The sequence below is a fragment of the Carcharhinus amblyrhynchos genome, chromosome 25, assembly GCF_965287045.1.
Source record: "Carcharhinus amblyrhynchos chromosome 25, sCarAmb.v2.hapA, whole genome shotgun sequence".
In the NCBI taxonomy this organism is placed as follows: domain Eukaryota; kingdom Metazoa; phylum Chordata; class Chondrichthyes; order Carcharhiniformes; family Carcharhinidae; genus Carcharhinus; species Carcharhinus amblyrhynchos.
In genome coordinates this window covers 44,427,915-44,443,615 of record NC_137348.1, presented here as the reverse complement: position 1 = coordinate 44,443,615, position 15,701 = coordinate 44,427,915, and the positions used below count along the sequence as shown (strand labels likewise).

The 15,701-nt window shown below is 45.5% G+C and overlaps 1 protein-coding gene across 1 annotated transcript; it reads right to left on the bottom strand.

Annotated features, from left to right (window-relative positions):
* Window positions 1-1,330: 1,330 nt before the first annotated feature.
* On the bottom strand, window positions 1,331-14,782 carry LOC145358132 (protein AMBP-like). Its single transcript, XM_080211811.1, has 8 exons — window positions 14,590-14,782; window positions 14,113-14,226; window positions 13,929-14,030; window positions 11,901-11,944; window positions 4,340-4,415; window positions 3,876-4,043; window positions 1,904-2,077; window positions 1,331-1,365 (listed from the first exon to the last, which is right to left on the bottom strand). Exons 1-8 carry the CDS (start codon window positions 14,780-14,782, stop codon window positions 1,331-1,333), a joined length of 906 nt encoding a protein of 301 aa, XP_080067937.1.
* Between the last annotated feature and the right edge of the window lie 919 nt (window positions 14,783-15,701).

The following is a 15,701-nucleotide window of genomic DNA, read 5'->3' as shown; positions in this document are numbered from 1 at the left end:
GGGCTGGGGAACAAAGTGAAACTGAGATAAACAGCGCAGAGTAAGAGCAGGCAGAGGGAAGCCACGGGGCTCAGTGGGACAGGTTTAGAGTGCATCATTTGCTTCAGTGCAAGAAGAATAACCAGTAAAACAGATGAACTGAGAGCCAGGATTACTGCCTGAAATTATCATGTAATTGCAATTATGAAGACGTGGTTGAGGGACAGGACTGGCACCTTAACATGCCAGGATATCGTTGTTTTTGACGGGACGGGACGGGGGAGGTAGTTGCTTTGCTGATTAAGGAGCAGATCACAGCTATGTTTTAGCAGGAGACATTGGAGGAATCTTGCAGTGAGGCATTGTGGGTGGAGCTCAGGAACAGGAAGGGTGAAATCACAATGTTGGGAGTGTATTATAGACCTCTGAACATCCCACAGGAGACAGGGGAGCAGATGTGTAATCAGATACTGAAGAGGTGTGAGAAAAGGAGGGGATTTTTGGTCGGTGACTTTAACTTCCCCCCGTATTAACTGGGAGTCTTTTACAGCCAGGGGCTCGGATGGAGAGAAATTTGTTTGATGTGTCCAGGAGGGCTTTTTGATACAGTATGTTGACAAACCAATCACTACAAACACTGCAATCCAACCAGGAAGGGGATCATACTAGACTTCGCTCAGCAATCGTTTCTTTCCTTAAAACCCCAATTTTTTTGGAATTCAGATTATTGCTGTGCCAATCCTTATCTTTACAAAATTTGCTCATCAGCCCCTTGAGTGAGAAAAATTTGCAAATGTGACCTCCTGAGCGATAAGATTGGACAAATCTGGTCTAGGTCTTGCTGTACGCGTGCACAGACTGCTCAAGGGCTCAGTTTGGGTTTGACAGGGTTATTCAGCTCCAGATCTCATTCAGCCTTGGTTCAAACAGAGGTGAGGTAAGTGTGACTGCCATTGACATCAAAACAGCGTTTGATCAAGTGTGTACCATCAAGGAGCCCCAGCAAAGATGAAGCCCAGTGGGAATCGGGGCAAACTGGTTGGAGCAGTACCTGGCACAAAGGAAGATGGTTGTGATGATTCAATGGCATTACTATCACTGAATCTCCCACTAACAGCCTGGCGGGTTACAACATTGTATATTTAACAATTCTAGACACTCGAGGCAAATGATTGATTTGATTAAGTAATTTTATTGGTCAATATGTTTGATAGCACCATCACAATATTGAGCCTGAACATGTGTAAACTCTCTCCCTTCTGACATTAGGATCAGGCTCACGCGATGTGTCTGATGGATCGTCTTAAGTCATCTCTTTAATTTCCGTTGTTGCTTTCAACTTTTTCTTCTTTTATTTCTTTTGAACAACCAGAAGCTCATCCTCTCCTGGAAAAGGGAGTAGGAACAGTTAGCTCATAGTCCGTCACAGGTTAGTGCCTCAGGTGTAACAATACATGCAGGATCAAGCAATTTCTTTCTCTCTTGTCCTTGCCCTTAACTCAGTAAGAAGTCTGACAACACCAGGTTTAAGTCCAACCAATTTATTTGATAGTGTTTGATAGTGTTTACTATCAAATAAATTGGTTGGACTTAAACCTGGTGTTGTCAGACTTCTTACAGTGTTTACCCCAGTCCAACACCAGCATCTCCACATCTTGCCTTTAACTCTCAGGATTGTTCTGTCCTTTTAACAATATTTAGCCTCCATCCCATCAAATGTGCAAAGCTTCAGGTTTTTGCCTGTATTTCTTCCCTTGGACACCTGTGTTCGGACTATCTGACGAAAGCTATCAGCAGAATTTGATTGGTGACTGTGAATTCTACTGTTTCAACCCCATGAAATGGAAGTGACCAGGGAGATGGAGTTAGCTGAAACATAACATGATTCAACTGGGATACAGATTTAAAGAAACATGTGCAGTACCTTCCGGAACGACATCACAGTATTCCTCACACTCTTTCCGGGTGTGGAACTTGTTGTCGTTTCCTTGACACCCACCGTACTTGAAGGGAACACATTTACCAATAACCGAGTCAAATGCCCAGAGATCAACTATGGATTTGCATGGGCCAGCTTCTATCGGCAGTCTACAGGCAGCTTTAAGAGAGAAGCAAAGCTGTATTAGAAAGACAATCATTGAGGCAGAGGTAGCGGGCAGGCTGAGAATCTACAACATTGATTAAAGACACAATTAGACTAGGCTGTGAAACCTCTATTGTAGAATAGCCTTCTGAAATTTTCCATCAAGACACAGAAAGACTAACTGAGTACAAGATAATCATAGCTGTTCTAATATGACTTCAAGTGATTGAGAATGATGTTCACTAGAAAGGAAGTGTGCCATGTAATCAAGTTTTAGTTTTACTGCTTGTGAGCAGAGCGCACACGCACACACACACGCACACACACACACACACACACACATCTGCGAGTGGTGTGCATTTAAGACATATCCTTGTAAATATATTCCTAAACATCTTGTATAAATAAATCAATGTGTCTACACAATCTCATATGAGTGGCTAGTATCATTATTAAAAACATTACAATGCCCATTGGGAGCATCAGGGCAGAACTTGGAGGAAAATATAATCTCCCCCATCCAACCAGCATTAGTATTGTGCATCTTTTTCAATTGTTTGGAGCAGTCACCCAATCCATTAACTTGTAACAGATCTGCTCTGAGAAATACTGCACCCAAGAACGTGTACACGTTGGTATACCCTGACTGAGAGCACATAGATTGGTGTATGCAGAGAGATATACACAGACTGGCATACTATAGTCCTCGTTTTAAGATTGACATGGATTCACCAAAAAGTGGTAAATGCTGATTTCCACCATAACATTTTCTCCTGTTTGACATGTCATTGTGTGCTGTGCGATTGTACCATTGTCTGGTTCTGTATTTGAGGCTGTTTCCATTTTTAGTTAAAATACAGCGGAATCACCCAAAACTCTAGCTTTGGAGATTTTAAATTACTTTTCATGCTGTTTTATTCACACAGTTAGGCCGCATTTGGAGTGTTGTGTACAATTCTGTCACACTACCAGAAGGATGTTGTTGCATCGGAAATGGTGCAGAAAAGATTTACCAGAATGTTGCCTGGAATGTACATTCACTGTTGAAACGAGGAGATGAAAACTCTCTGTTTGAGTTTGGGGCGTGTGGTTGTGAGCCCTCATCATATGGGTGGCATGGTGGCACAGTGGTTAACACTGCTGCCTCACAGCGCCAGGGATCAGGTCTGATTCCTGGCTTGGGTCACTGTTTGTGTGGGGTTTGCATGTTCTCCCCGTGTCTGCGTGGGTTCCTCCGGGTGCTCCAGTTTCCTCCCACAGTCTGAAAGATGTGCTGGTTAGGTGCATTGTCCATGCAAAATTCTCTCTGTGTACCCAAACAGGCGCTGAAATGTGGGGATGTTCACAGTAACTACATTGCAGTGTTAATGTAAACCTACTTGTGTCACTAATAAATAAACTTTGATTAGCAATCAGAGGGAACACCGACTGCAGTGGAAAATTTGGTGGGAATTGGAAAATGAGTGCAACAAGAAAAGAATTGTGGAAAGCCTGAGGTGTTATTTTATTACGTTACCATATCATCGATGAGTGCTCTCTCCAAAAATCTTGTGCTGGCTTCCCCCTGACTAGACTTGGAACAAGTGTTGGGGGGATGTTGTTGGGGAGGCATTTAAAAGGAGCGCCCCACTGCTTGCAAATCTAACTTTCCCAGGGCGAGTGAATCAGAACCAAGCTGCCCCGAGTACAGCGTCAATCACATGGGAAAGAGAAATTGCTAAAGAGGTTCAATATTCATTTTACTGCCGGTGGTGGGATTCCCACCAGAACTGACACTTTGAAGAAGTATGGGAAAATTCATCCGTTTTCTGACCCCCAGGCCTGCAGGTCTGCAAACATTCCCGTTCAGATTTAAAATTGTTCCCGTTTCCAAGACAACTGCCATAATTAAACCTCTCACAGGTCATCGAGGTGTGGTTGTAATAAAATCTCAACCTTAAACCAAAACAGGGACCAGCATCAGGTTTCAGGTGGCAGAAATCTTCAGATAAAAGAAAGTTACAAGATTAATTTATCAATAGATACATAAAACCTCAAAACACAGATCGGGTTACTAAAGATTCCAAACCTTACACAGAATAAGCTGGAAGTCCTCACAGTTACTTTCACAGTGTTGTATAAAATATTTCACTGAGTGCTGTATCCCATTCTGTTCACTGTAATATCACCAGTCTTATACTCATTATTATACTCGACTGTATCCCGTTCTGCGCACAATAATATCACTAGTCTTGTACCCATTGTTGTATTCAGTACTGTATTCCATGCTGTTCCCACCTGCACGTGTTCTGTTCATGAGTTGTCCAAAGGCAGATCCTTTCTCCTCTTCTCCTGGTGCTCTCCAGGCATGAGCCTTGTACAGACAGAGAGTTGGAGTAAACATATCAGAAATCATATCGTGATCAGAAACGTGAAGAATGTTTTGTCCAGTTTAAGCTCACAGAACTTTAGGATTCAGTTACATAATATGCAATCTGGTAATAAAAAACAGCTGTACATCTAATCAGAGCAGAAGACAAACTTCATACAAACTTTGTTAGAATTTATTTCAGACAATTGAACATATAAGAACATAAGAAATAGGAGCAGGAGTAGGCCATCTAGCCCTTCGAGCCTGCCCCGCCATTCAATAAGATCATGGCTGATCTGTCGTGGCTCAGTTCCACATTCCCGCCCTCTCCCCATAACCCTTAATCCCCTCTCTTATCAAAAACCCATCAACCCGCGTCTTAAAAATATTTAGCGAGGCAACCTCCACCACTTCAACGGGCAGAGAGTTCCAGAGATTCACCACCCTTTGAGTGAAGAAGTTCCTCCTCAACTCCGTTCTAAACCGCCCCCCCTTTATCTTGAGGCTGTGCCCCCTAGTCCTACTGTCCTTCCTGAGCAGGAAGAGTCTCTCCACCTCTATCCTATCCATCCCATTCATCATCTTATACGTCTCAATGAGATCTCCCCTCATTCTTCTAAACTCTAACGAGTACAAGCCTAGTTTATTCAGCCTCTCCTCATAGTTCAACCCCCTCAACTCCGGTGTCAGCCTAGTAAACCTCCTCTGCACTCCCTCCAAGGCCAAAATATCCTTGCGTAAGTGCGGCAACCAAAACTGCACACAGTACTCCAGCTGCAGCCTCACCAATGCCCTATACAGCTGCAGCAAGACCTCCCTACTTTTATATTCAATCCCCCTCGCTATGAAGGCCAGCATCCCATTCGCCTTCCTGACCACCTGCTGCACCTGCAGGCTGGGTTTTTGTGACTCATGCACAAGGACCCCGAGGTCCCTCTGCACCGTCGCCTGCTGCAGTTTTTCGCCACGTAAGTAATAGTCCTTCCTACCATTATTCCTACCAAAGTGGACCACCTCGCACTTGCGAACATTAAATTCCATTTGCCAGTTCCTGGCCCATTCGCCCAGCCTATCTAGATCCTTCTGCAGACTCTCCACACCCTCCGCGCAATTTGCCATTCCACCAATCTTGGTGTCATCAGCAAATTTCGACACCATACACTCGGTTCCCTCCTCCAGATCATCTATATAAATGGTAAATAGCTGAGGCCCCAGCACCGACCCCTGGGGCACTCCACTAGTCACCAACCGCCAATCCAAATAGCACCCATTAACCCCCACTCTCTGCCCCCTATTTGACAACCAATCCTCTATCCGCGCTAACACCCTACCCCCAACTCCATGCCCCCTTACCTTCTGCAATAACCTCTTGTGAGGTACCTTGTCAAACGCCTTCTGAAAATCAAGAAAGACCACATCCACCGGCTCTCCTCTATCCACTGCCCTAGACACATCCTCATAGAACTCCAATAAATTTGTCAGACACGACTTCCCCTTAACGAAACCGTGCTGCGTCTGCTCTATCAAGCAATTCCCCTCAAGATGCCTTGCTATTTCCTCCTTGATGACAGATTCTAACATTTTACCTACAACAGACGTTAAACTAACCGGCCTATAATTCCCTGCCTTTTGCCTGCCACCCTTCTTAAACAACAGCGTAACATTATCCGTTTTCCAATCTTCCGGCACTTCCCTGGAATCCAGCGATGTTTGGAAAATAACCACCAAGGCATCCACTATCACCTCCGCCATTTCTTTCAGAACCCTCGGATGCATTCCATCCGGTCCTGGGGACTTGTCCACAATCAGTCCCTCCAGTCTGTCGAGCCCCGCCTCTCTAGTAACAATAATGTCATTAAGACCCTCCAGTCCTACCACCTTTCCATCGCTAACACCCGGCAAATTATTCATGCCCTCCTCCGTGAAGACCGAAACAAAAAAGTTATTCAAGACCTCAGTCATTTCCCCATCCCCTACCACTAATTCCCCCCTCTCATCCTCTAAGGGTCCAACGTTCACCCTAGCCAGCCTCTTCCTTTTTATCTATTTATAAAAACTCATGCTATCCTTTTTTATATTAAGCGCTAGCCCAGCTTCATAGTTTCTCCTACCCTTCTTTATCAACTTCTTTGTCAATCTTTGTTGATATTTAAACCTCTCCCAATCTTCTTCCCGCCCACTACTCTTAGCTACTCTAAACGCCTCCGCTTTTAATTTAACACTTTCCTTCACCTCCTTCGTTATCCACAGCTTATTACCTCTCCTCCTACGGTCCTTTTTAACCATCGGAATAAATTTCTGCTGAGCACCAAGAAAGATCTCTTTAAAGATCCTCCAATGCTCCTCAGCAGACCTACCTTGCAACGCGCTCCCCCAGTCCACATTCGCCAATTCTTCTCTCAACCTACCGTACTCCCCTCTGTTCAAACAAAGGACGCGTGTCCGGGAACCCACTTTCTCCTCCTCCATCTGCACCAGAAACTCCACTGTACAATGATCACTCTCCCCAAGAGGATCCTTCACCACAAGGTCCCTAATTCTACCCGCCTCATTACATAGCACCAGATCCAAGATAGCTCGCTCCCTCGTCGGCTCCAACACACACTGTTCAAGGAAACTATCCCGGCAGCATTCCAAGAACTCCTCCTCGAGTCCACCGCGTCCAGCATGGGTCGACCAATCAATATGTAGATTGAAATCCCCCATAATTATCGCCGTTCCATTCCTGCACACCGCATTTATTTGTGCGTTAACAGCCCGCCCCACCTCCAGATCATTATTCGGGGGCCTATAGACGACACCCACCAGCGTCTTCCTCCCTTTGCTGTTCCTAATCTCCACCCACAACGATTCCACTTTCTGCTCTTTGGTTCCTATATCATCCCTTGCTACCACCCTGATGCTATCCTTAATCAGCAGAGCTATGCCCCCCCCTTTTTCCTCCCGCCTATCCTTCCTAAACACTTGATACCCCTGGACATTCAGCCCCCAGTCCCTGTCACCTTGCAGCCACGTCTCTGTAATGGCCACCAGATCATATCCATTTGTGCCGATCTGCGCCATCAGCTCATCCACTTTATTCCTAATGCTTCGTGCATTCAGATAAAGTGCCTTCATCCCAGCCTTCACCTGGACCCTATTTGCCAGAATGCCACCAACCATACTGACGCCCCCTACTCCCTTTATTATTGGGACATCCTCGGCCTCTTCCCTTACCTGTACCCTCTCCTTAACTTTAGACCCCGTAATGTCACCTACCCTCACACCCTCCCCCCCTAATTAGTTTAAAGCCCTGTCTACAGTCCTATTTACACGATTCGCCAGAACTCTGGTCCCAGCACGGTTCAGACCAACCCCATCCCACCCAAACAGGTCCCACCTACCCCAATACTGGTGCCAATGCCCCATAAATTCAAACCCATTCCTCCCACACCAATCCCTGAGCCACCCAATCACTTCCTTAATCTTATCAACCTTACGCCTGTCTGCACTCGGTTCAGGCAGTAGCCCAGAGATAACCACCTTGTCGGTTCTACTTTTCAATTCCATTCCCAGCTTTTCATACTCCCTCCCCAGATCTTCAGTTTGCATTTTGCCTACGTCGCCGGCACCCACATGTATCACAACGACTGGATTCTCACCCTCCCACTCCAGGTTCCTCTGCAGCCCAGATGCGACATCCCGGACCCGAGCACCAGGCAGACAACACACCCTTCTGTGCACTTTGTCATTGTGACAAAGGACAGTGTCAATACCCTTAACCCCACTATCCCCAATTACTACTACGTTCCTTTTCACCTTCTCTTTGCCTATGTCCTGCGTCTGCATCACTGTACTGTGTGCAGTTTGCTCACCAACCTCACCTCCCTCGTTCTCGTCCAGACTGGAAGCAAGAACCTCAAACCTGTTATGCAGATTGAGAGGCTGAGGCATCCGGTCCCCACCCTCCTTCCTCCGCTCCCCACCCTCCTTCCTCCGCCCTCCACCCTCCTTCCTCCACTCCCCACCCTCCTTCCTCCGCTCCCCACCCTCCTTCCTCCGCTCAGCAGCCCCCTCTTGTTCCTGACCCTTAGAGTTAGCCAGTCTAGGGGGGGTGGATGTCACTTGCACCCCATTGACAATGGCACCCTCTCTCCCCCTGATGAGCCTCAGTGTCTGTAGCTCAGAGGCCAGCTCATCTACCTTGAGCTGGAGCTCCTCCAGCAACCTGCACTTACTGCAGACATGGTCACTGGGAAGGACCCTGGGGTCCACCAGCTCCCACATCATACAGAAACAACACATCACATGCCCCTCCATTATTCACTGTAGTAATATTGAAATGAAGGAATGTCTGAAACAAACATATTCAAATACAACCAAACAATGTGATGTGTTCAGTTAAATGGGTTTTTACAGCACTGGTCCCTGGGATACCCCACTCAGTTCATCTCACTCCACTATTCCTGATTTTCTTCGTTAGTCCTCTATTAATGAAATAAAACAATCCCACATGCATTTTTAACAGCATTGTCCTGCTACTTTTGAATATTTGTGTACATACAGCCCTTAGTGCCTGTTCCTTATAAGAACATAAGAAATAGGAGCAGGAGTAGGCCAACTAGCCCCTCGAGCCTGCCCCGCCATTCAATAAAATCATGGCTGATCTGATAGTGGTTCAGTTCCATTTACCCGCCTGATCCTCATAACCCTTAATCCCCTTATTGGTCAGAAACCTGTGACTTTAACATTTAACGAGGTCACCTCCACTGCTTCAATGGGCAGAGAATTCCAAAGATTCACTACCCTCTGGGAGAAGAAGTTCCTCCTCAACTCTGTTCTAAATTGACTCTCCCTTATTTTGAGGCTGTGCCTCCCTAGTTCAAAGTGGAAAGAATCTCTCTGCTTCTACCCTATCTAGCCCCTTCATTATCTTATATGTCTCTATAAGATCTCCCCTCAGCCTTCTAAACTGCAACGAGTACAGGCCCAATCTACTCAATCTCTCCTCATAAGCTAACCCCATCAGCTCCAGAATCAGCCTGGTGAATCTTCTCTGCACTCCCTCCCTCCAAAATGCTGCCTTGATGTCAAGGGCAGGCACTCTCACCTGACCCCGAGCATTCACCTCTTCTGCCCATATTTGAAAAAAGGCTGTATTGAGGCCCCTCACAATCACTGCTTCCTAATTCCCATCCCTCCTGTTGCCATTCAGCCTCCAGCCATTACATTTGATGCCATCACATTATTCATGTTGATATTCGTGTTCACCCCCATTCTCTACAATGTTGATGTTCCCATGTCCTTTCTCAATATGGTCCTTCCCCTTCTTGAGGCCACTTGCATCCTTTGTTTCCAAGACCTCCACCCCAAACACAGAGACCATCCAATGCCCCCATGACTTTACAATGGCCAACTTACCAGATCCCAGTGCTTCCACTACTGTTTCCTCTATCTCCCAATACCATGCATCAAACCCCCAGGGCCAAATGTCCTAGTAGACTGACCATGCCCTACACACTGTGCGTGACCAAAACTATCCAGTGAGGCCTCTTTCCACCCATGACCAGGGCCAGAATTTGTGTACCATGTACAGTCCTCCGATATCGCCTGGAGATTGTGGCCTCATTCCCAGGACAGTCACTTAAACACGCCCCCGACAGTGTGCCTTATTCTTTGGGCAGTTTGTTATAGCTTCCCCCAGACAATATTTCACCCCTGGCCCCCTTAGTCCTGCCTCCATCGATCCCCTCCCCGTTGGCCAGTGTTGGCACAGCTTGTGCAGGAGACACTCAATGTATTTCAGTAACGGTGTAAAAGGAAAGGGAAACATAGAACATAGAACATTACAGCGCAGAACAGGCCCTTCGGCCCACGATGTTGCGCCGACCAGTTAAAAAACAATGACCCTCTAACCTAAACCAAACCCTTTCCATCCATAAACCTATCCACGGATCTCTTAAACGCCCCCAAACTAGGCGCATTTACAACTGCAGCAGGCAGGGCATTCCAATCCCTCACCACCCTCTGGGTAAAGAACCTACCCCTGACATCCGTCCTATAACTACCACCCCTTAGTTTAAAGCCATGCCCCCTTGTGCTAGCTTTCTCCATCCGAGGAAAAAGGCTATCACTGTCCACCCTATCTAAACCTCTAATCATCTTATATGTTTCAATAAGGTCCCCTCGTAGCCACCTTCTTTCTAACGAAAACAACCTCAAATCCCTCAGCCTACTAACTTCCAACTGGTGGATCACAATTAAATTCCTGTGGACTGAAGTATAGATGCTCTCAGTTGGTGTTTAATGAGCTTTAATAAACATCCTGGTGTATGCAGATGGATTTCCCAGGATGGGTCCTTCCTGCTCCTCTCTAAATGTGGAACTTCTCTGAGAGTCAAAGCTGGGGCATTCCACCTATTTCTCCAACTCTTCCCCACCATCATGAAGTTGCAGAGGGTTGTCCTAAATTTTGCCCAAAATTTCAGTCAGATCAGATTTTTATAAAGTTCATCATTTCCTGGATTTTGTTCTCAATGCTTCAAATCCAGGATCCTTGATACCTTCTTCACCACTTTCTCAACCTTCCCCCTTACCTTCACCATATGCTACCAGCTCCCTCTAATCTTGCACCACATTTAAAATTGTGCCCTTGTTTTATTCATCCTTGTTTGGTTTGTTCCTTCTCCTCATTCTTCCGACCAAAATCTATCATTTGCACTTCACCATCACTTGTCTGCCCGTTCCACCAGCCTGTCTATATCTTCTTGAAGCCCATCACTATCCTCCTCAATGTTCACAAAATTTCAAAGTTTTCTGTTCTCTGCGAATTTTGAACGTTTTCTCTGTAGACCCAAGTCTACACCATTAATATACATCATGAAAGTAATGGCCCTTGTACTGATCCTTGGAATTGCCTTGTATACTTTCATCCAGTCTGAACAACAACCCTTCACCATTACTCTCTTTTTCCTATTCTTTAGCCATCTTCATATCCATACTGTCCCTTTTATGCCATGGGCTTCAACTTTGCTGGAAATTCTATTATGTGAAACTTCATCAGACTTTTTGGAAGCCCCAATGCCCCACTCCCATCACATTATCCTCATCCATCCTTTGGTACCTCATCAAAAATCTTCATCAAGTTAATTAAATAAATCCATGCTGGTTTTCCTTAATGAATCCACGCTCTGGTGAGGGACTGTTAAATTCTTCCTATACCGTCGTTTCTAAAAGCTGAGGTTAAATTAATTGCTGCAGTGTGGTACTTTGTCAAATTCCCTTTCAAAGTCCAAATACACAGCATTAACCACAGCATCCTGATCAAACGTCTTTTTTACATCTCCAGTCACAGCTCCAGCCTTCTCAATCAGTACAACTCCCATGACTAATTCCTTGAACACCCCACACAGTAAAATCTACCGTGCACTGAACTCTGGGATAGTCAACTTGTAGCACCCTCCGTCATCATGACCTAATAATTAGAAAGTGAATGGAAGATTGACTCACCTGGACAGGTGTGCCTGGGGTGGGTTCCCATGGAAGACACGCTCCTGTTAGAATAGACAAATTGTTAGGAGCATGACTACAAACACAATCCAATATCAGCAGCATTTCATAATGATCACTCAAATCCAGGGATGATAAAAGGCCCTGAACGAACCTCCTCATCCAAACTACAATATAACACTCAGACTTCAATGATTCCAAAGCATCTCAGAAACACATGAGCTGATTTCAATTGTTTTCACTTCTCTCTGACTTTTCCCTTCTTATTTATGTCTCTCTAACTTCTTTTCTTTCATAGAACATAGAACAAAGAACACTACAGCACAAACAGGCCCTTCAGCCCACAAGTTGCGCCGAACACATCAACACCTACCAATCTATAGACCTATCTATAACCCCCAATCTCATTAAACCCCATATACTCATCCAGAAGTCTTTTAAAAGACCCCAGCGAGTTCGCCTCCACCACCACTGACGGCAGCCGATTCCATTCACTCACCACCCTCTGAGTGAAAAACTTACCCCTAACATCACTTCTGTACTTGCCTCCCCGCACCTTAAATCTGTGTCCTCTCGTAGCGACCATTTCAACCCGGGGAAATAGCCTCTGAGAATCCACCCTATCTATTCCTCTCAAAATTTTATAAACTTCTATCAGGTCGCCTCTCAACCTTCATCTCTCCAGGGAAAAGAGTCCCAGCTTCCTCAACCTAACTTCATAAGGCATGCCTCCCAGTCCAGGCAACATCCTTGTAAATCTCCTCTGTACCCTTTCAATCGCCTTTCCTTTTTTCTTTCTATGTTTGAAACTGAAATTTCATAAATGTTTGTGGAAGAGCAGCATAATAAACTGTCAAGATAAGTGTATGGTACAATCTCTGATGGGATGATTATATCGCTAGATAAGCCTGCATTTGTTACCCATTCCTGGTTGCCCTGGAGAAGGTGAGTGTAAGTCGCCTTCTTGAAACACTGCAGTCCCTGTGGTCTAACAGCCGCAGTGCTGTTAGGGAGGGAGGTTCAGGATTTTGACCCAGCGACAATGATAGGACGGTGATGAAATTTGTCCAAGTCAGGATGGTGAGTGCCTTGGTGGGGAACTTGTGGGTGGTGGTGTTCCCAGTTATCTGCTGCCCTTGTTCTCCTAGGTGTAGAGGCCATGAGTTTTAAAGGTGTTATCAAAGGAATCTTGTTGAGTTCCTGCAGTGCATCATGTAGAGCAGGATTCTCCAAACTACGGCCCACGGGTCACACTCTGCAGCGTGCTACACCTGGCCCACAGCCAGTGGGGCGGGACGGGATTGCTGAAAACATTCCTACATCCGGAACCCCGCAGTTCACTCAGGATCCAGACGCGGGGATGGAAGCCACTTGCCGGACATATGCTGCCATTCCGTGCAGTGTCTGATGGACCCATGGGAATCCCCGCCCTCTTTACTGGCCTATTGTCCAATCACAGCTGCCGTCCTGTGACTGACAATTCATTAAACGAATCAGCAATTGAGACATTTGTTATCCAATTGTTGCTCTGCATTGACTGAGTGACAGCTGTTTTATCCAATCGGATGCTCCATCTGTCTGAAATGAGCGGGAACAATGAGGGCGGTAATTCAGACCAATCAGAGAGCGATGTGCTCAGGGCAACACCCACATTGTGATTGACATCTGCTGCAGCCAATTGCTGTGTGCTGCTGTAACACAGTCACCAATCACAATGAATTTAAAATGTTTTGGCACCTTTTTTAGAAAAATAACTATTATAAAAGTAACCCCCTAACTTTAGAACCATTTTTTTCTTTGGCCTGCGAAAATGTGTAAAATAAACAATGTGGCCCTCATACTGAGACATGTGGAGACCCCTGATGTAGAGGGTACACACTGCTGCCACTGTGCATTGGTGGCAGAGGGAATGAATGTTTAGGTTGCCAGAATCGAAGCAAAAGACTCAGGGTATTTACTCTCGGATGGTGTATAGCTGGGAATGAGTTGCAGGTTCATAATGTACTCAAGAGCTTATAATGTGCTTACCTCGTTCAGGCAGAAATAAAATCTTGTCTTCTGGAAGACCATGTTTCAATGCAAATTGTTTGAACTTTTCTTTGATTTCGTTTCTGAGCTTCCGTGTCCTTCCTGTGAAAAGAGCATTCAGTTCAAGCTCCAGAAATCAATGTTAGAAAGTGGTGTGTGAAAGAGCTGATGTAGAATCACTTACCATACAGACCCAATGACTTTGTCTGGTTTAGATGTGTCATTCTGCTATAGAGTATCAAAGCATATTCGTTGTAGTTGGTTTCAGGTACTCGAATATCTGCTGTGTTTGCATGGGCTGCAAAACAAAGTCATTGGCTGTTTATTCACTTTTTTTGTTTGGTTTGTTCACTCCGTCCTTGCAAACTACCCACCCACAACCTCTCTTTCCTAAACAAAATTGTTAAATTGTTATTGTCTCCCAAGTCTGTTCCCATCTTTCCTGGAACTCCATGTTTGAATCTCTCCAGTCAGATTTTCACCCCTTCCACAAAACTGAAACACATCTCATGCAAATCACAAATGATATCTAATGTGACTGTGACAAAAGTAAACTTCCCGTCTTCATCATTCTCCAGCTGTCTGCTGTCTTTGGTACTGTTGGCTACATATCGTCCTCCAACCCTTCTCCAGTCACCCAGCTGGATGGGACTGCTCTCACCTGGTTCCCATCTCAACGGACGCTTGCAAAATCTTCTCTTCCTGCTCCTCTGGTGTTGTCCCCCATGGATCGAAGCTTGGCACCACTTGTCCCTCACTCCCCAATCATGGTCATTGTTTACAAGCTGCCCCTCGGTCACGTTCTTCATAAATACAATGTCAAGTTCCACATGTACTCTGTTGACACCTAGCATTCTGTCCATATCTTAACTAGCCCTACGTCTGATTCATCCATCACCCCTGTATTTGCTGAACTACATGATTCCCAAATGAGCTACAAACAAAAATTCTCATCATTGTTTTAAAATCACTCCCTGGTCTCACCCCTCCTTATCTCTAATCTCCTCCCAGCCTCCAAACCTCCAAATTATTTGTACTGACCCAATCCTGTACTCTTCAGCATCCTTGTTTAATTTCTCTATATCGGTAGATGAACCTCGAGCTTGCTGTGTTCTAAGCTCTGGAATTCCCTCCCTAAACTTCACTGTGCTGTACCTGTCCTGCGAGTGCTTGATGGGAACAGTGTAGAAGGAGCTTTACTCTGTATCTAACCTTGTGCTGTAGTGTCCTGGGAATGCTTGATGGAGACAATGTAGAGAAAGCTTTATTCTTTCTAAACCATGCTCAATGTATCCTGGTAGCCTTTGACAGCACCTTCAAAACTCACAACCACTACCATTTGGAAGGGCGGGGCAGCAGAGACATGGGAATATCACCATCTTAAAACTCCCAACAAGCCACACACCACTGTGACTTTTAACTATATCCAAGTTCCCATTGAACTCCCATGTATCTGTTGCCCTCTTTTTTCTAGTTGGCAGAAGTAACAGGTTTAGAGCATGCTGTTGAAGGAGCCTTGGTGAGTTGCTGCAGTGCATCTTGTAGATGGTACACACAACCTTCGCTGTGCTTTGGTGGTATAGGGTCTAAATGTTTCTGGATGGGGTGCCAATCAAATGGACTACTTCAATCTGGATGGTGTCAAGCTTTTTGAGTGTTATTGGAGCTGCACACATCCAGATAAGTTGGGAGAATCCCATTACACTCCTGACTTCTGCCATGTAAATGATTTTGGAACATTGAGGATTGAGTTCTTCACCCCAGAATTCCCAG